Source organism: Mytilus galloprovincialis, chromosome 8 (assembly GCF_965363235.1).
Source record: "Mytilus galloprovincialis chromosome 8, xbMytGall1.hap1.1, whole genome shotgun sequence".
Taxonomy (NCBI): Eukaryota; Metazoa; Mollusca; class Bivalvia; order Mytilida; family Mytilidae; genus Mytilus; species Mytilus galloprovincialis.
Window position 1 is genome coordinate 82,978,836 of NC_134845.1, and position 21,109 is coordinate 82,999,944.

Genomic DNA, 21,109 nt, shown 5'->3' on the forward strand with positions numbered 1-21,109 from the left:
TTCTTTTTCCATGGGTATCAATTTTTTAGATTTAAGGGGGAAAAAATCTTGGATATTTAATTTTATTCTTTTGGCAAAGTCCAAATACATTCTGTTAGAAAACTTTTGAATTAAATGTTACCCTGTAACCACAAAACACATGAAAATTGGTATCCAATTAAAATTAATTGAAACCACAGTACTAATGTAATCACACAATTTGCAAAAATATACACTTGCATGCATTTTCCTATTAATAAAAATTCAAACTAACACATTTTCTTTGGAAGATGTACAATTATTGTAAGTTTTTGCAGATTTTTAGCATATGGATACAAATGATTTCAACTAATTTTCTGTAGATTTAAAGTTCAACTTTAATTAAAACACAGACAGTTTCGGCCTTTTTTGAATTTAATATTGTTATGATTTTGGTAGATGTTTTCCCTTGATTTCTAATAATACCTATTGATAATTTCTTTTTTCAGCTACTTGAAAGACACATGATAAATGGAGTAGTGGTTTCTATAGGAATGTCAAAAGATGCCATCTTTACTATTCCTTCTATCCAATCAGATAGTCTTAATTTGACCTTTGACTCTGACGAAACAACGCTACGTATCAACAAATTATCAAAAGGAGTAACTTTAGATATGTTAGCTACGAACGGTATATTGATAAAAATAGACAGAGTGCTCATTTGTGAAGGTTGTAAACAGGTCGATATTAAAAAAGAATTATTGTAAATTGTTTTATTGTAAATGTTCTAAATTTGCTCATAATTTCTGCTGTAGGAATTGACTATGATTCTTTCGACCAAACACAGATAATGTAATAATTCAAATATAGGTAATATGCAGATGCTACATGTTTGTGTGTCTACACATAAATGTCCATTTACTACAATGGTTTATGGACAGTGGAACACAATTTTTTAAGGAAAAATAATTGATTGTTGGTACAAAATGTATTCAACACCAATTTTCCATACTTGGTTTATATCATAGCAGTCAGAAGAGGTCAAATATTAAGTCTTATACAAAATAACACTTCACAGTGTCTTACATTACACTCATTGATTGATTAATTTTTAGTGTTTAATGCCACTTTCGGCACGGTTGCCTTTTTCATGGCAGTTATTTTTTTCTTGGTGGACAGTGTCACAGTGCCTGTATAGAACCATTAACTGTTTTCAGGAAAACTGACTATTCTAGTCAATTAAGATTGAAGTCAAAGGTATCTGCTATTTCCATTGTTTGAATCACAACCGAGGGTGCATAAAGTAGGTGTTCTAATACAGCTTTTCAGGCCAAAACAAACATTTAAGCTATTGTGATCTCAGGTACTCAAAAGGGTAAACATATCCCGCTACACATCTGGAACTTGTTATTCTAAGAATGTTTCATGTTTGACCATTTTTCTTTCATCTCAAGAAAAACATTGCATAAAAATTTTAACCGACCGTGCAGAGGCTCTGTAGCCATTCCAGGTCATTAAAATTTTAAATCTTATATATATAACTCGTCTAAACATCAACCCAACAATGTTAGATCTGTAAATTTGCTTTCCCATATATATAAAGGTACAAATTTAAATGTTATACAATACACATGATAAAAGGTCCATATAAACATGCTCCCATAATGTACATACTGTTGAGGCACTCTACCATGACATATTGTATTATTTTGTAAATTATTTGCTGTATAATTTTCTGTGGCAGCTATGTATATTATTAAACCTGATAAGATCCAGATTTTCCTTTCTTCTTGTTTACCAATATTCCTCATATTCTCATTTGACATACAATAAATTGCAGGGGAAAATGCAAACCTTTTTTTTTCAGGCTGTGTCTAGATTTAAATTGATAAAATGTATACCCAGATTTTCTTTAGGCCTTGTAAATGTCCCAATATTTTTCATAGGACAAACATGTAAACAGAGGCAAAAGAAAATTTAGATTTAATGAAATTGTGTATACATTTTGAGTTTTAAATGTTGGTAGCATTGCTTTAAATTTGTTTATAGTTCATTGTATATATTGCTAATAATGCAAATGTTAGATTTTGTATACCACATGATGAAAGTGTTATGAACGTGCAATAATATGTCAGAAATAAATACCTTTTTTACTTTTAATTGTGTTAAATCATTTATTGTTAGCTGCTTTTGCCTGAAAATAAGATTGGTAGAGTTTTATTTATTTATGATAATATGAAATATAAATAGAACAACTGATAATCAAAGTTGACCTAAGATTATTCGAGGCATTTTTTTGGGGTCGTCTGGTCATATAATGTATCATCTCTTCATGTGTTTCGATCACATACTCCTTGCTTTCAATGTTTGGGTTTTAGCGTTCCTGATGAAGTTTAATGTGGAGTTTCAGACACTAAAATTTAAGTGCTATTTTCATTTGGAAAAAAGGGGCAAAAGATACCAGAGGGACAGTCAAACAAAAAGGGGCAAAAGATACCAGAGGGACAGTCAAACAATTAACTGACCCAATCATACTTGAGAACTATTCTTGGATATGATAATGAGTTTTCAATGGTATTTTTACACTTGGTGTATTTAGTCAGCAGTCATAATGAAAAAACAACAAATCATAGTGACATTTAATAAACAAAGTTGTCTAAAAACAACAACAATAACAATACACAACTGTCGATATAATTTCCTGTCTTATTAGCATATTAACTAAAATATAATAATAACCATTAGCATAATACAAGTGATTGTGGGCAGATGCAGTTTTATGATTTTGAAAAGAGGGGGGGGGGGTACCAAACCCAAGCAACCTCAGGAGTAGTGCAAGTAAAAAGTGTAGGCATTAGGTAAAATTTATGATTATCAATATCAAACTTGACTTCCATGTTGTCAACAATAACAACATATAAACTAGATAAAAAATGACCCTCTAGCAGGACAAACTGTGTGCCCTTAATGCATAAAGTAAGAAAAAATTACTAAGTCCACCTACCTAGGATTTTGAAAATATCTAAAAAAATGAATGAATTGTATGGTTTTCAAACGGAAAGGCAAAAATCAAGCTTGACCTGTTTAAACTTTCAAGAACCTTAACTCCTGAACGGTAAAAGTCAAAATCGTCATTATTGAACTTGACCTCCATTTTGTTGTCAGTAACAACATATTAAAATTTTAAAAGGTTTGGTTGACTGGTTCATGAGTAAATGCACGGACACGACATTTTTTAAACTTTCAAGAACCGTAACTCCTGAACGGTAAAAGTAAAAATCGTCATTATTGAACTTGACCTCTGTTTTGTTGTCAGTAACAACATATTAAAATTTTAAAAGGTTTGGTTGAACGGTTCATGAGTAAATGCACGGACACAACATTTTTTAAACTTTCAAGAACCGTAACTCCTGAACGGTAAAAGTCAAAATCGTCATTGTTGATCTTGACCTCTGTTTTGTTGTCAGTAACAACATATTAAAATTTTAAAAGGTTTGGTTGAACGGTTCATGAGTAAATGCACGGACACAACATTTTTTAAACTTTCAAGAACCGTAACTCCTGAACGGTAAAAGTCAAAATCGTCATTGTTGATCTTGACCTCCATTTTGTTGTCAGTAACAACATATTAAAATTTTAAAAGGTTTGGTTGACTGGTTCATGAGTAAATGCATGGACAACATTTGGTTGCCGCCCGCCCGCCCGCCCGCCCGCCCGCCCGCCCGCCCGCCCGCCCGCCGTACATCCTCAAATCAATAAACCGACATTTTTGACACAAAAATCCTGTTAATAACCTCTCAAATGGGAAAGAGCAATATTTACCCTAGAACACCACCAAAAAAAGTCTTTATACAGAAATGTTTCAAGGTCAATTATATAAAAGGCAGCCAGGTATTAAAGTTTTAGTTTAAAAGGACTTTTCTGATAATAGATGGTTAATATTATTTTACATTTACAAGAAGTTCTGAAGATACCCATTATAAATACTTATTAATTCGGATCTTTCAAAGCAAAATGCCAACACAAAAGCACATTTTCAAAATGAAGAAAAAAATACTAATTCAATCACTAATCATGAAATTTCTTCCTCGTTTTTGGCGTCCATTTTTATAATGCTTTTCATAATATTAATGCCAATTAAAAGTAATTCAATTTTAAACCTAATGTGGTCCTAAACTATATAGTGAAATACTTTAAAAACACCAACCCCAATAAAGAGTGGTCTTGGAACACGCACCACAGCCAGAAAGGTTTTAATGCATCAAAATCATTGTCATTTATTTCATTTTAACAAATTCTCGCTTTTTTATACATTAATTCACCCTGTTTTTCAAAATTCTCTTAAAAATGAATAATGAGTTACTATGTTTGTTGTACTATACACATGAATAAAATGTTTGATTAAACATAAACAATGCCTATATCTGGAATGATCTGTGATAAAACCATGACACAATCTACAAATGTAAAAAGCTCTAACATTTCAATTATTATACAGTGTGTAAGGTCTAAGACTTTTATTAAAAATTTCAACATTTACTCTACAATAAATTAAATTTTTTCTAGGATTTCTTATTCAAAACTGTCTTTTAGACATACTTCCCATTTCCATTCTCAATTTTCTTGACATTTCATTTACTAATTTGTACATAACTATTCAAACTGGAGATTCATTCATCAATAGGTCAGCAAGCATTACAATTTCTAAGCCAATCAGATTTCAAAAATTCAAAGTTATTGACCAATCAGATCTTTTGATATTGAAAAAAGCTGATCAGATCATTTTGATTCAATAATTCCAGCAACCAGTCAGCAAATTAGATCTAAATAAATCAAATATTTCAGGTCAAAATCTAAAATTTTTTAGAACTCTTGAAGTTGGCTCTGATAATGGCTTTCAACTGTTCCGCTTCTAACAGTAAACAAAAGCATTTTCTTTGAGGAAATACACATTATAAATGATTTAAAGTGAATTTCGCTGAGGTTCTTGCCCTTTTATTGTCTGATTATGAAGGAAAAGGGCCCTTTACTAGGATATAAACATCAAATAGGAGAACAGTGAAAACATATTTCTTCATAACACACAATGGAATGTGGCGGTTCCTTCCTGATATATCACAATATGTAGGTTGCTTAACGTCCAGTTGCAAATATTACCTGCATGTTCAGGACAAAAACTCTATCATTTCTAGACCATTACACAAACTGTATAGTCATAAATTATCTGTCTACACAATGATCACAGTAAACTAGCCATAACAAAAACATATCTCTATACTGCCCGTCTATAATATACAATATCACTTCTCTTAAAACATAACTCTATACTGCCCATCTATAATACACAATATCACATCATGAAATAATACTTTGATTAATAAGTACACTGTTGAGCTATTTGTACAGGAAAAAAAGAGGAGGACACATAATTTGAGAACAGTTTTAGATTTATTTATTTTCTTGGGTTTCGAGTTTTCATGGCTTTGAGCAACAATTGTATTTCATGGAATTTGATTTGTGAATTTGCAAAATTTTGCTCACAAGCCTTTTGAAAATTTGTACTTCCTTGAACATGTAAATTTGTGGTTCACCTTAACTTACGAAATCCCCAAATAATGTCATCCCAAGAATGATAATTTAAGCACATTATTAGAAATCCAATTTAATTAAAATTTCAATCCATATGAATCATTTAAAAAAAAAAATCATTTTAGAAACACCAAATTTCCCACATCAATAGGGGAGCAAAGATTAAATAAGAAAAATACTTGATTGGATTTGACTGATATATTCTGTTCAAACCTTTCACTATTTCAAATGATTTTGATAATTCCAATTTCAAAACACATAAAAATAATTCCATATTCTATGCATGAAAATTGTTAAACAAATTCAGAAATAAAATTTTTCATGCATCTTGTAATACACACTGGGCACAACTTGCAATCAGAAACTTGTGTCTAAATTAGCATGGCACAATTGGATTTTAAAAACATAATCGTAACAAATTTTGCACACAGCACAAAAACAACATATACATGTATATCACTGGTTTTCTGTTGACAAACTCTGTCTTTGCAGTCAAGTCAAGAAGAGTTATCTCCCCATGTTTGCCTACAGACAAGTAGAGTTATCACCTATCTCGGCCTACAGACATCATGGGTTATCTCCCCATCTTTGCCTACAGACAACATGAGTTATCTCCCATTCTTTGCCATCATAAAATGTGAGTTATCTCCCCTTAATTGTCAAATGAAAAATGCCCAATTAATACATAGGCTGAGGAATATTCAATATTTACAAAACAGATATATAAACTACCAATTCTATACATTGCATATTTAGATTCTGGTGACTTTTAGCGTGATATAATTTGCATAATGAAAAAATGATTTTCAAAAACATAATGTAAAGGATTTCAGAAACTGCACTTTGTAGGTATTTTTTTTTACTATATTAATGTTGTTGTTTTTTTAAATTGAGTAGTTATTTTTTCTTCTTCTTTATCTTATACCAGAAAAAGTTTTTAAAAATTTCATAAATACTCCAGACATTAAAACTGGTATTAAAGCACTATATTAATACAGTGTAATTTGATATATTTCTCCTTCATTTATACATTATATAAATGGTGCATATATATATATATGTAATAAGTGTGTGTTATTATGCATTGTAAGAATCCATATATAATTTATAAAATTACATTCAAATTGTCAGTTAATGATTTTTAATCGCCCTTTCAAATAATCCCCATTTTTTTCACAATGATTTTTGAATGTGAATTTTATACATCATCTCAGACAGCAAAACAATTTGTGTAAAAGTTGAACGTGCTTAATGTGCATTAACATCCTGATAAAAATCTTCTAAAGATTTTAAGCAGATTCTTAAATTTGCAGATCCATACACATAAAAGCACTTAAATATGACTAGAAAAATAGAAATAAAAACATCAGATCTTTTTTTTTTCAATATCAGCTGTTTATGTAATTTGAAGTTTCTAAGTTCAGACTAAATTAAAATAAAAGTAACATTTCATTTTTAGATGAACTGTCAATTTTTCATTGTCAAATTAGTTATAAATTAATCATATCACTACTTAAAGAAAATTTTCAACCATTTTTTTATCACTAATTGCATTATAAAAATCCACTATATTCGACTACCATTTTTTCCTGAATGAGATGTTAAATATCCTAAATTTTACTCCAAACTGGTTTAACCATAAAACTGAACTATCTTATGTTCAAGCATATGGTGTGTCAAGGGTTTCAACTCTTTTAAAAAAAAAACAAATAATCAAAGGTATTCAGACTTTCTCCCTAAGTTCTCAAAGGAGAGAAAATCATGTTCATCTTGTAATTGTTTTGAAGCAACAGCTCATTTTACGAAAGGGCCCAGTTTCATATCTGACAAACTTTATCATATACTAGATTGTCTATAAACAATATCAAATATTTTTGTTTAAAAATCAAATACACAATTGTCATGCTATAAGTATGTCATATATCTTGACAACAAAGATGTGATTCAATTCAGTATTTATAATATTGACCTTTTCAAAAGGTCACTGAATAATTAGAACATTCAAGTACAAATGTTATAAAAACCACATGATAATAGCACTAAATTTGCATAACTACGATATAATGCACAGTTTGTTTTAACCCTGATGACAACTACAGTGGATATTCCTATGTAGAGTTGATGCTTCTGTCCTTGACCTCACGGAGGTCATCATAACACTAGCATATAACCTTTTCCTTGGAATTAAAAAGAGTTATTTCCTTTCTGTATACTTGGTCATGGCTTAACCTGAAGGTCAGTATAGAACTATTACAGTTGAACCTAACCTCATACAAAAGATTCTTCACCTTGTAAAGGTCAGTATAAAACAATTATAGTTGATCCCAACCTCATACAAAAGATTCTTCCACTGGTAAATCAGTAGAAAACTATTACAGTTGGTCCTGACCTCATACAACAGATTCTTCTCCATCTTCATCAAAGTCATAATCATAATAATCACAGTCATCATAACTATTATATCCACTGTAGTGTTGTTGATTCAGGGAGGCTGAGGTAAATCGGACCTTTTTTAAAATCTGAAATATAGATCATCATTTTTACAATATTTCTTTAACATGGCAGTAATCTCTAACTTATATAAATGTGATGATACAGATTGATGACTGGCCTTTGTTAGGCTAAATAAAAATATAAGTGTGGTTCCAGTAACCCGACCTACTCTATTTAAAACCTCCCGACCCTAGAACTTTTTTTTTATTTCTGAAAAATAAATTTTCAAACGATCAAATTTTGAGGATTGTGAATTAAAATAATTAAATTCATAGATTTGTGTCATCTGAATTTCCATCACAAGTATCTGTTATGGCTAAAATGCAACAATTCATTAACGAAAAACGTATCATGACTGTTTATTTTACAACCAAACACATGTAAAAATGGCGGACTTCCGGTTGGGGCGTGTATAATACCAGAAACAATTTCGGTAAACACACGTTTTTTTTTTTGGATTTTGACATTCAAAAAAAAAATTGAAAAAAAAAAATTGCCGACCCTATTTTTCAAAAGTATGTAACTGGAACCACACATATATTTTTATTTGGCCTTAGTCTTGTATGATTTTTAATTTTAGTTTCTTGTGTATATTTTCGAGTTTGGTATGACATTTATTATCACTGAACTAGTACACATTTTGTTTATGGGCCAGCTGAAGAACACCTCTTAGTGTGGGAGTTTCTCACTGCATTGGAGACCCATTGGTGGACTTTGGCTGCTGTCTTCCCTGTGGTCAGGTTGTTGTCTCTTTGACACATTCCCCATAATGCATTTCCATTCTCAATTCTATTACAAATGTTACATACTTTTTAAAATTTTATGAACATGTGTGTATATAACGAAAGCAAATTTACAGATCTAACATTGTTGGGTTGATGTTTAGACGTGTTGTGTATATATATATGTATAATACAACAAGGAAAAAAATCAGTTTAAAGGGTCATGTATTTTGTAAAATATCATTAACAGATTTCTATATGTATTATTATGACGAATCAAAAATAAAAATAAAAATTGTGATCTAGCTATGAAAAATATTTAATAAATAAAGTATTAAATTCTAAAATCAGACATACAAATTTCTAAAAACTACAATAAAATAAATCATAGTGTATAAAGTACAACATTGATGTTCAGCTTTACCTAGTTTTCATAATCACACTGCTAGCATGAAAAAATATGTATACTTTTAAACTTCACTGATGAAACTCATTGGCTGATATAAAAATAAGCAATACAAAAAGCACAACAGAGTGTTGTCAGATCATATTACGTCATGGTCACATGACAAAATTATGTCTGTGAGCTGATAGACAATTCTTTTTTTAGCCAATTAAAAGATGTGTAATGTCCGAAATTAATGGTTACGTTAATAAGTTAAATGAATTATTTTTGCCCAACTTTCATTTCATTTCAATATGCACAGAAACCGTTCTGGTTGCAGAATAACAGATACATAATATTTGACTAAAAAATTCTTTTTGATTAGTTTGTGGAGAAATATCACATGTTTGATGCGTTTTGTTATTTGATTTTGCCATGTGATTATGGACTTTCCAAATTGATTTTCCTCTAAGTTCAGTATTTTTGTGATCTTACTTTTTATCATTACAATTTTCACATTGAAATTTGTTATCCTTTCAGGCGCGGATCCAGAGGGGGGGTTCCGGGGGTTGGAACCCCCCCTTTTTTTTGGACGATCAATGCATTTGAATGGGGACATGTAATTGGAACCCCCCCTTTGTCCTGGGTTAGGAACCCCCCCTTTTTAAAATGGCTGGATCCGCCCCTGCCTTTCACAATCTTTTTACTGTTAAATAATTTTTAAACATAACAGCTATGCATTGTGTTTACTAAGTAACTAAAAATGGCTATAAATTCTTCAGAGTTTATCAAAACGCACCAAATGATGAAAATCATCTAAAACCTCATTACTGAGAATCTTGAAATGTAACAATACGTGACTACGAAAAGCTATGATTCAAGATCTAATGGCACATCTTTAAAAAAAAAAGTACAAATACACTGCAAACTTTATATTTGTTTTAATATCAATACCCCCTTGCTACTTTCATTGCAATTTTCTTAATTTGAATTGAGGAAACAATTAATATAAAGAAGTAGGTCCAGCAAGACCCCTTTTTGACCCCAAAATATAACAGTTTTACAAAATTGTTAAAATGTAAACTTTTAATTATTTATTGGAAACTAGAATACTTCTGCTACAAAAATATGGGCTGTTTTTGACAATACAATACAAATATATCGGGTACGAGCATCATTAAGTGATGCCAAATTACTGAAATCTTCACAATTTTAGCATTTTAGGTAAATTTTAGACAGTTTCGGTTTAAATGAAAGTGGCCGCATTTGTGTTCATTCTTAATATTGAAATGTAAGTTGAATTTGATGATAATGCATTACATATATAAAGATTGAGGATGAACACTGATGCGCCTACTTTCAATTTTGACAAAAACCATCTGAAAAGTGACGTTTTTTGGCATATTTGAGAGATTTTTCATATTTAAGCTTGAATCAGAGCGTCTTTCAGGAGTAAATCAGTTAAATTATTTCAAGTAAACTAATTGAATCAACTGAAATAGACACTAAAGTGTTTATAAAGTGCTCAAAATCTTTCACCTGAAAATTGAGACCAAAATCAGCCCTTACCGGACCTACTCCTTTGTTCATTTATTCTGTGTTTAGGTACATATTTTTATACAACATTAAACTATTGACAATTTTAGGAATCATCATCAATTGGACACAAAAATATCATAACATATTTCTATGGCGTTAACAAATTTAAAAAACACAAAAATATCAAAACATATTTCTATGGCGTTAACAACATGAACAAATTTATAAACAAATATATCTCCAAGACAACCAACACTAACCTGTTCATTTCTTTGACTACCTATATCATCTACAGTGTCACCTAGAAAAACAAAGATTTATACATTTTGATTTCATTCTGATATAGAAACATGTGAATTTGTAAGATCTAGAGTCAGAAGAAAAATCTTAAATATACTGATATTGTTCACATCTCAATTTCAAATGTTAAATTACTATAGGAAGAAAAACAAGGAGGCATAATATATAATTAGAAAGTGCAAAACTCAATAGTTTTAAAATAAATAAAACAAATGCAATAACATTCCAAAATTAAAATCAAAACATGAAGGCATATTTTGTAAATTAAACAAAATTAACAGGCTATTATTTGAACTTGGAATTAGTTTTAATTATGGAATTCGCATAATTTCTTGTGTTTAATTTTTTTTATAAATTCCATGTTTATTTTGTATTATGATCTTTTGAGCGGTTAATAACACTTTCCATACAATGTATTTTGGTTAGATAGTGTTGTGCGCGGCACAGTACATTCTATTGAAAATATACTATTTTCTTTGTAATAGAAAGTGTTGTGTGCAGCACAGAACATATCAGTACAGAATAAACATGGAATTTATTAAAAATTTCAATAACAAGAAATCAAGCAAATTCCATAGTTAAAAATAATTCCAACTTCAAATAATAGACTGTTAAATGATGCATGTATACATTGAAGCTTTATCATGCACTAGCTTTCAATAATTAAAGAATACAAATACTTATGAAAAGAAAAAAATCATATAAAAATGTATATATAATAAATGATCAAATGCTACTCTAACTTTGGAAACAAAAGAATAGAAAATTGGGAAATATACTAAATTCTAAGGGAATTGGAATCACTGTTTTATTCCATATACACCTTATCGTTAGTTGTCAGCCATTACTTGACATCACAAAAGTTCCCATCAAATTTTGAAGTCATAATAGATTGATTGATTGTTGGTTGTTTAACGTCCAGTGGCAAATATTTCATATATTCAGGACGAAAGTCACAATAGAAAACATCTGACACCACAATGGAAAATTAATTGTTGTATGAAGTCAAAAGTTCAAGCAGAACAGATTCTTGGATCAAGCAGAACAGATTTCTAAATAGCGACAAGGTGTATTTGTTACTTTGACATTTTTTGGTTCTTGCTGTTCTGTTCATTGTTCAAGCGAGTGCCTGTTGATTAAGACGTTGTAATAAAAATTATGCCACGAATATTTCATATGACATTTATAAACAATTATAGATTATCTACATTTTTTTTTAAAATGAGAATGATTTTAAGCTATAATCTCTTTGACAAAAGGGTGCCCTGAGATGAGATCTAGTACAGATGCATCCTGGAGTTTGATAAACCATTGAAAATCTGTTTATTATGGGTTCCTCCAATGTCATTGTTGAAGGCTCATAATGTCATACATTTTCTTACAACTCGACTGAGAGTAACCCTTATCCCTTCAGTAGCTATAACAAATTATCACCAAAAACAAATCAAAGCAAAACTTGTGAAAATAGCGTTTAATGTTTATTATAGTATGAAATGTGTACTATAAACAGGTGCAAATTATCAGCAATAGTGTCAGTTAGTACATTAATTTGGCATATAAGAAAGTGTTGGTGTATCATAATATTATATGTGCATCAGCTGTTTGCTATATTAGTACTGTGTAAGATTGAAAATATTGTTTCTGTACTATGTCTTAACTCTGACATGAACCCAGAGCCTCTGGTCATAAAACTTTACCTAGCTGGTACTCAAAAGAGTACAAAATTTGAGCTCCAAATTTCAAAACACCAAATCCAGTATTTCGATAGGGGTTGATCCAAAGTATAGTAATTGTGCTTACATTCTTATGACCACAAGGCTAGGTTAAATCTCTGTGCTAAAAGCATATGTATTTATTTAGTAAATAGCTCTGCTATACAAAGTTCTTGGTTAGTAAGTTTAATCTGATTAAAGAAAGTCAGTACACACACACTCTAAACATTCAACTTTGTATATGATGTTTTGATAAATAAGAAAAATAACAATCGGAGTAGGAATTTAAAATGGGTAAACTGTTTCAAGTCTATAAACAGGTAATTATACTTTTTCTGTACAAATAAGTCTTTAATATACTTAAAAATCTGATATATATTAGTGAATCACTCCAGCAAGTGATATTTTGATATCATGACCTACAATAATCTTATAATCTTTGTATCATGTATATATTCCTTTCTCAAACATAGATTCAACAATTTATTTTTAGCAAAATTGTGGCTTAGAAGAGGATAAACAGCATCTGTACAATGAAAACTTAAGTATTTCAAAATCTTATTCAGGGTTGAAAATGTTTTAAAATATATTCTGACACAAGGATTTCAAAAAAAAAAAAGAAAAAAAGTTATATATTAACAGAGATGATAAAAAGGTCTACATTTTTTAACAAAATTAACCACAGGTCCATGACCTTTTAACCGTAACAAATTTTTTTAACCTCAGATCATTACAAGTATGTGTTGTGACTAATTATAATCAGATTAATACAGTTGTATTTAGTACGAGCGTGTGTTTATTCCACAGCAGAGTTGTTTTTAGTACGAGCGTGTGTTTATTCCACAGCAGACCAAAGAGTGTGTGACCAACCTCTTTGAAGCGTTGAAACAATATCTGCGAGCATATTTTCCTGTGTACAAAAATAAATAATATTGTCTATTGTTAAACAGCTATGTACATGCGAATGAACAAATCCATATGTACTCAAAAATAAAAAAATATTGATTTGTGTTGCCTATAATGTTACCACCTTTTCTACAAATCCTTTTTTAAAACATGAACTAACTTTGAGTCCAATTGTTTGACCTGCAGTCATATTCAACCAGGTGCTCCGCAGGGCGCAGCTTTATACGACCGCAGAGGTCGAACCCTGAACAGTTGGGGCAAGTATGGACAAAACATTCAAGCGTGATACAGCTCTGAATTTGGATTGTGATCAAATTTTTGACATTACATGGTTTTTTTTTTACACAAAACAAATGTCAAGATTTTACAAATCAATTAAAAATTTCTTCTTCAAACTTTTTAAATCTAAAATTAAATAGTTGACACAGCATAGGTTTCTGACACAGAATGAATGTGGTTTAATGAACTTAAAAGTTTTTTTTGCCTTTGAGCAATTCACTATGCTGTTGAATATTAATCCTCTCAAAAAAATGTTTGAAGAAATTTTCTTTTTATTTATGAAATCTGAAATGACAAAAATTAACCCCCCCCTCCTTTTTTTCACATCCCCGTTTCCCTTTTTCCAAAACTGATATCAATTCAAATTTCTAATGGAGTTTGCAACAATAACTACTCTTTTAAATACATCATAAAATATTAAAATGTAAAATAAAGTGCTTGTTATCACTGAATGGTAAAGATTGGTTGGTAGTAAAAGTGAATATACATTGTTTATTGTATAAAACAATAAAAAAAACTTCATCAGCAACATTTTATATTGGCAAATTTCCAATGAAGTTATTTACATAAAGTTATTGGCAAATAAAAATAGAAAATGACATCATAGTCATGTCTGGCAAATGTCCAACATACATTATCTAAAAACATTTTAGATAAGATAAGGAAAAAAAGCTTCATCAGCAACATTTTATATTGGCAAATTTCCAATGAAGTTATTTACATAAAGTTATTGGCAAATGAAAATATAAAATGACATCATAGTCATGTCTGGCAAATTTCCAACATATATTATCAACTACTATTCTATACAAAGAAAGATAACTCCAATTGAAAATTAATTGCTATTGCACAATATTGTGCAATTAGATATTTCTTGCTATTGCACAATACTTGATATGGAATCCTGATTTGGACCAACTTGAAAACTGGGCCCATAATCAAAAATCAAAGTACATATTTAGATAAAGCATATCAAATAAGCCCAAGAATTTAATTTTTGTTAAAATCAAACTTAGTTTAATTTTGGACCCTTTGGACCTTAATGTAGACCAATTTGAAAACTGGACCAAAAATTAAGAATCTACATACACAGTTAGATTTGGCATATCAAAGAACCCATTTATTCAATTTTTGATGAAATCAAACAAAGTTTAAAGTCATAAGAAACGAGTGACCGGTGAAAAATAATGTTCTTCCAATTCTTAAACCAATGCATACAAACATCATAAACTTAGTCTTCTGTGCTCGAATTTATCATTTTTTTCGTGTAAATTTCGTATAATCGTCAATTTTTTTTTCAATCGGTCAGTGTTCATGTGAAAATATGGCAGGTAATTAAAGTTCGTGTTTTGAAGCCGAAGTTTAACGATTGTCACCTGTTTGTCAACAATTGACGAAAAATAAACAAAAAAGCATGGAATTTGAGCACGTGTTTAACATGTAAATTCAGATAATAGTTTATTTTAAGGACATCCATGCGTATTGTGGTCACCGGATTTTTACGAGATGGGTCACGGTGAGGTCACCTTGCATACGGAAAATATATCGGGGGAATAGCTTGCTGGAAGGAAGCAATTCAAACAAAGTAAACTTCTTCTAAATGTGAATAAATTAAAGAATTTTCTTCAGAAAAAAGTATATGTACATAAGTTTTACAATGAAAACTATCCATTGAGTTATAAAAAACATATGCATTATTTTTTTTTGATTTGAGGTTTCTTATGACTTTAATTTTGGACCCCCATTTGGACCAACTTGAAAACTAGGCCAATAATTAAAAATCTAAGTACATTTTTAAATTCAGCATATCAAAGAACCCCAAGGATTCAATTTTTGTTAAAATCAAACTAAGTTTAATTTTGGACCCTTTGGACCTTAATGTAGACCAATTTGAAAACGGGACCAAAAATTAAGAATCTACATACATAGTTAGATTTGGCATATCAAAGAACCCCAATTATTCAATTTTTGATGAAATCACACAAAGTTCAATTTTGGACCCTTTGGGCCCCTTATTCCTAAACTGTTGGGACCTAAACTCCCAAAATCAATACCAACCTTCCTTTTGTAGTCATTAACATTGTGTTTAAATTTTCATTGATTTCTATTTACTTAAACTAAAGTTATTGTGCGAAAACCAAGAATAATGCTAATTTGGGCCCTTTTTTGGCCCCTAATTCCTAAACTGTTGAAAGCAAAACTCCCAAAATCAATCCCAACCGTTCTTTTGTGGTCATAAACCTTGTGTCAAAATTTCATAGATTTCTATTAACTTAAACTAAAGTTATAGTGCGAAAACCAAGAAAATGCTTATTTGGGCCCTTTTTGGCCCCTAATTCCTAAAATATTGGGACCAAAACTCCCAAAATCAATACCAATCTTCCTTTTGTGGTCATAAACCTTGTGTTAAAATTTCATAGATTTCCATTCACTTTTACTAAAGTTAGAGTGCGAAAACTAAAAGTATTCGGACGCAGGACGACGAAGACGACGACGACGCAGACGCCAACGTGATAGCAATATACGACGAAAAATTTTTCAAATTTTGCGGTCGTATAAAAACAGATATAAAACTACCTGAGTAAAAGCCATTTTCTTTTGACTGGAATATTCTAACAGAACATAAGAATTTTAGAAGTCAATTGGTTAAATTTCAAGTGCCTGTTCAGAATTATGTTCATCATATTAATACTTATCATTTTTTTACAAAGAGACTACACAAAATATGCTTAGTTACAGCAGATTCCATTGAGTGTGTAGCGAAAGGTAATATCTTTGGTTAGCTTGCTTGTTAGCTGAACCGTGAAGTCATTGTTAGGTTAGGTAAACTACCCTACTTTAAGAATAGACTAGTCTGACAGAAAACTAACTGTTCTGTCTGTTGGACTATGCTACTTCAAAAGGAGGGTAGTATACCTGACCTAATAATGACTTCATGGTTCAGCTAATAAGCAAGCTAACCAAAGATATTACCTTTCCCTACACACTCAATGGAATCCGCTGTAAATATAAAAATAATATGATGTGGTATGATTGCTAATGAGACAACTCTTCACCAGAGAAATACTTTCAATTCCTGATTTATTTATACCCGTAAAACACATAAAAATTATATTAAATCTACAGAGCCACTTAAATGGTTCTTCTTATATTGCAATCCAATTAGTATAAAACATTTCCTGTATTGTACATAAAAACAATTCTTTCAATATTTCTATGTTATGTATTCATGCTTAAATACATTAAATCATGCCTCATTCAACATAGACCATAAACAACAGACAGAACTATGGCATTCCATATATATATATATATATATTCTATATAAACTATTGTACTTTCTCCGAACTGTATTTCGGTAAAATATGAATTTACCGGCTAAAAAAAGAATTTAAGCAAGTTGTTGCCTTTGTTAATTTATCTGTTCCTTTAAATGCAAATTACAAGTGACAATGTATGTACTTTCAATTTAAGTAACAGAGATGTTTGCATTTTGATTCAATTATTAACTATGCTTTCTTAGATATTTGGAGACAGGAATTTTGAGTCCTTCCTATAAAAGTAAATAAACTTTACTAAATGCATCCTAATTCTAATCCGATTCCACAATTATCCCCAACTAATTAATAAATTGTAATTAAAATATGTGTTTAAAATACAATAACACACTAGTAAATATATTTTGAACTAAACAATTTTTTTGATTTGAATCAATAATCATTATCTTCTAAAATTAAGTAATCAAGGGGACATAACTGAGCATCAAATAGAAATCAACCTTATGCAAGTTCACGTATACATTTAGGGACATCAAAAGATCAATGTAGGATAAACAAGAATGTGTCCACAGTACACGAATGCCCCACTCGCACTATCATTTTCTATGTTTAGTGGACCGTGAAATTGGAATAAATTCTCTAATTTGGCATTAAAATTAGAATGATCATATCAAAGGGAACATGTATACTAAGTTTCAAGTTGATTGGACTTCTACTTTATCAAAAACTACCTTGACCAAAAACTTTAACTTGAAATTTGCACTATCATTTTCTATGTTCAGTGAACCGTAAAATTGGCAGTCTGCACCAAAAACTTTTTCAACTACTAGTCCGAAGACCAGTATCCTGACATTTTTCTTATTGGTCCAAACAAAATTTTGCAAAAACTGACTAGTCCGAATGAAATTTTACTAGTCTGGGGCATCGGACTAGTGGCTAACCGTGCAGACTGAAATTGGGGTCAAAACTATAATTTGGCATTTAAATTAGAAAGATCATATCATAGGGCACATGTATACTAAGTTTCAAGTTGATTGGACTTCAACTTCATCAAAAACTACCTTGACCAAAAACTTTTAACCTGAAGCGGGACAGACGGACGAACGAACGAACGAACGAACAGACGAACGGACGCACAGACCAGAAAACATAATGCCCCTCTACTATCATAGGTGGGGCATAAAAACTTAAATCAAATAGTTTGGGGGTGGGGAGGTCAACTTTGTTGCAAATTTTGTTAATCTAAAATCGATTTTACATATATCCTTATTGGTCAATCAATTTTTCCCAAATTAAGTTAAGAGGGGGGTGTGGGGGGTTAGTGAAAAAACTATGTGAATTAAGTTTTTTATCCTTCATTGAACTTTTGATGTCATCCCTTACAAGTATCACACTTGATTTTGGAACATTCAAATACTAAATAATAGTTGAAATTAGGTCTGTTTATTGCATAGAGATTTTATCAACCATGCATATAGTTGATCTCCAATGGACACAACTCTTGAAAATCAGTAAATTTTTATTCTGGTTGACATAAAAGCTTAAAAATCATAAAAATTTGGCAATGATAATTTAGCTGTTACTAATTACTTCTGCCAGACAAGGACAGCTCCTTAATTCAGTAATGTTAAGACAAATGACTTGCAGTAAATTAAAATCTGTTAAGCATATTTCTAAATGTTAAATAATTGATAATGATTTGCAAGAAAATAAACATAAAAATTCCGAACTGGCTGGATGTTTGTCATACTCAAATACTTACAAGTTACATGAAACAGAGATATAGATATCATCGTTTAATCTTTTTCTGTGAAGTTCATTTTTTTAAGAACAAATGTTATACTGTGTCCACATCAAAATGGCTGTTTCAGTTAACAATATATTTACTAGTGGTGTGTGATAACATGTATATAAGCTGCTAGCGTTTAGAAACGTGTTAGTTTCGTGTATGAAGTTTTATACCTATTACACAGCTGATTCATAAGAATCGGCATTAATTGTGCCAGAGTGTGATCTACGATGATTTGAATGGGGTTTACGGTGATGTTGAGAAGAACTTCTATGTGTTCTGGCTGAAACTAAATACCATATTACTAAATTAAAACAATAGGAACAGAAGTTTGGGAATAAAATAAATAGAGCAGACACACTAAATTGTTTACCATGTTTACTGGTAACGATTTAATTTTATGCTGAAAGGTTTGGGGTCATAGCAGGTATCACAAATGTTGCAGGCAAAACAATAAAAAAGTATAAAAATAATAAACTTAAAAGAAGAGAATTTGCAGATACAGGTAAGACACTTATTGTGGCGCCTGGATTAAGAAAAATAAAAATAAAAAGATTTATAGACATTTGTTATGGACTAGCTGATTTCATGGATTTTGAGTAAAAAAACACATCTTATTAACTACTCAATTAAAACCTAGACATTATAATTTTAGATGCACAATGACCCTAGTTTGCATAAACAAGAATGTGTCCAAAGTGCACGGATGCCCCACTCGCACTATCCTTTTCCATGTTCCATGGACCGTGAAATTGGGTAATAATCTAATTTGGCATTAAAATTAGAAAGATTATACTATAGAGAACATACTTAACCTGAAACTCCCACTTTTATTTTCTATGTTCAGTGGACCGTGAAATTGGGGTCAAAAGTCTAATTAGAAAGATCATATCATAAGCAACAAGTGTACTAAGTTTCAAGTTGATTGGACTTCAGCTTCATCAAAAACTACCTTGATCAAAAACTTTAACCTGAACAGACGCACAGACGAACAGACAAGAAAACATAATCCCCCTCTACTATCGTAGGTGGGGCATAAAAAAAAAACAACTTAAAAATATTTTGTCTTAAAACATTTAAAGGAAGAAATACAAGTTCAATTTTCAAATTATTGATGAACCATTTTAGTGATACTTCATTATAGGATAAACTAACATTGATAATGAATTTAATTTTCTTATACATTGTACAATTAGGATTTCAATAATTTGGCATCTGAGAACAATATTTCATTTACAGTATCAACACCCTTACAATAAATATAAATTACTTCCCTTTAAAATGAAAGTTACCGAACTTGAAGACAGTAAATATATAAGTTTAAATGTATTTAGAAATATAAAAATAAACGTAAAAATTTAAATTAAAACTAAAATTGTTCAACTTAATTTTGTATTATGATAAAAAATATAATACAAATTTGTATGTAGATATAGACATTGTTATTTGTATTTTCATGGCTATTCAGCTTTATACAAATTTTTGAACTGAACTTGGAACTCTGAATCTTTGAGCATTGATTAACTCTGATCTCACCTTGTTTATATGATGGTGATAATGGTGATGGAGCAATCTCCTCAGCTGGTGTGGCCGGTGTTATGGTGACAGGAGGGGGAGATAACTGTGGAGGAACCTGTTTTAATGACAATGTAATTAAAGATATACCTTATTATATATGTAATTTTTTTTTAAAATGATGTGTGCAAATAAAAAGTCTTTTAAGGATGCAAATACATTCTCACTTCTGGTGTTTGTTTTGCAGAGAGATGTGCTGTATTTCAGAATTTGCCAATTCAAATTATTGGTTTGATGGCTTGGAGTTATCTTTCTTACCAACCATTAAATTGATCTCCCAATACCATATCTGCTTCTACAAGATTATTGTCTAATGAATAGTGAAGTTTTTTCAATATAGATGTAATAAAGAGTGAATGAAAAAAATCCTGCAATAATGTAACAGTTTTCTAAAGGTTTATATAAGTTCTATGTTCAAAAACGTTCTAGAAGACTTCAGCATGCTCTTTTAAAGCAGATTTAGTCAATTACAATTCTGTAAACATGCAAGAAAACAGGCGTATTCAAGACAATCAAATTATAAATAGCAGTCATTGATCAAGAGCTAATATGTAATTAGAGTATTTGCATGCTACAAATATGAA

General features: G+C 30.4%; 2 protein-coding genes across 7 annotated transcripts in view; one reads left to right on the forward strand and one right to left on the reverse strand.

Annotated features, from left to right (window-relative positions):
• LOC143042688 (transforming growth factor-beta-induced protein ig-h3-like) overlaps positions 1-2,118 on the forward strand; it is a gene marked incomplete at its 5' end in the record, with an annotated part of 35,853 nt that extends 33,735 nt beyond the window's left edge. Inside the window, 1 exon segment of the mRNA XM_076215127.1 lies at positions 468-2,118. Coding sequence (XP_076071242.1) covers positions 468-725 — 258 coding nt within the window.
• Positions 2,119-6,350: 4,232 nt separating this feature from the next.
• Positions 6,351-21,109, reverse strand: part of LOC143042689 (F-BAR and double SH3 domains protein 2-like) — a 65,525-nt gene continuing 50,766 nt past the window's right edge. Inside the window, exons 18-21 of one of the 6 annotated variants that reach the window (XM_076215132.1) lie at positions 20,487-20,583; positions 13,569-13,608; positions 10,947-10,987; positions 7,969-8,066 (exon numbers count right to left, since the gene is read on the reverse strand). In XM_076215132.1, coding sequence (XP_076071247.1) covers positions 10,984-10,987; positions 13,569-13,608; positions 20,487-20,583 — 141 coding nt within the window. In that variant the 3' untranslated portion in view covers positions 7,969-8,066; positions 10,947-10,983. Of the gene's footprint in view, positions 8,067-10,946; positions 10,988-13,568; positions 13,609-19,123; positions 19,240-20,486; positions 20,584-21,109 lie in introns of those variants that run through there. The other 5 variants (XM_076215129.1, XM_076215130.1, XM_076215131.1 and 2 more) reach the window with 5 other exon arrangements.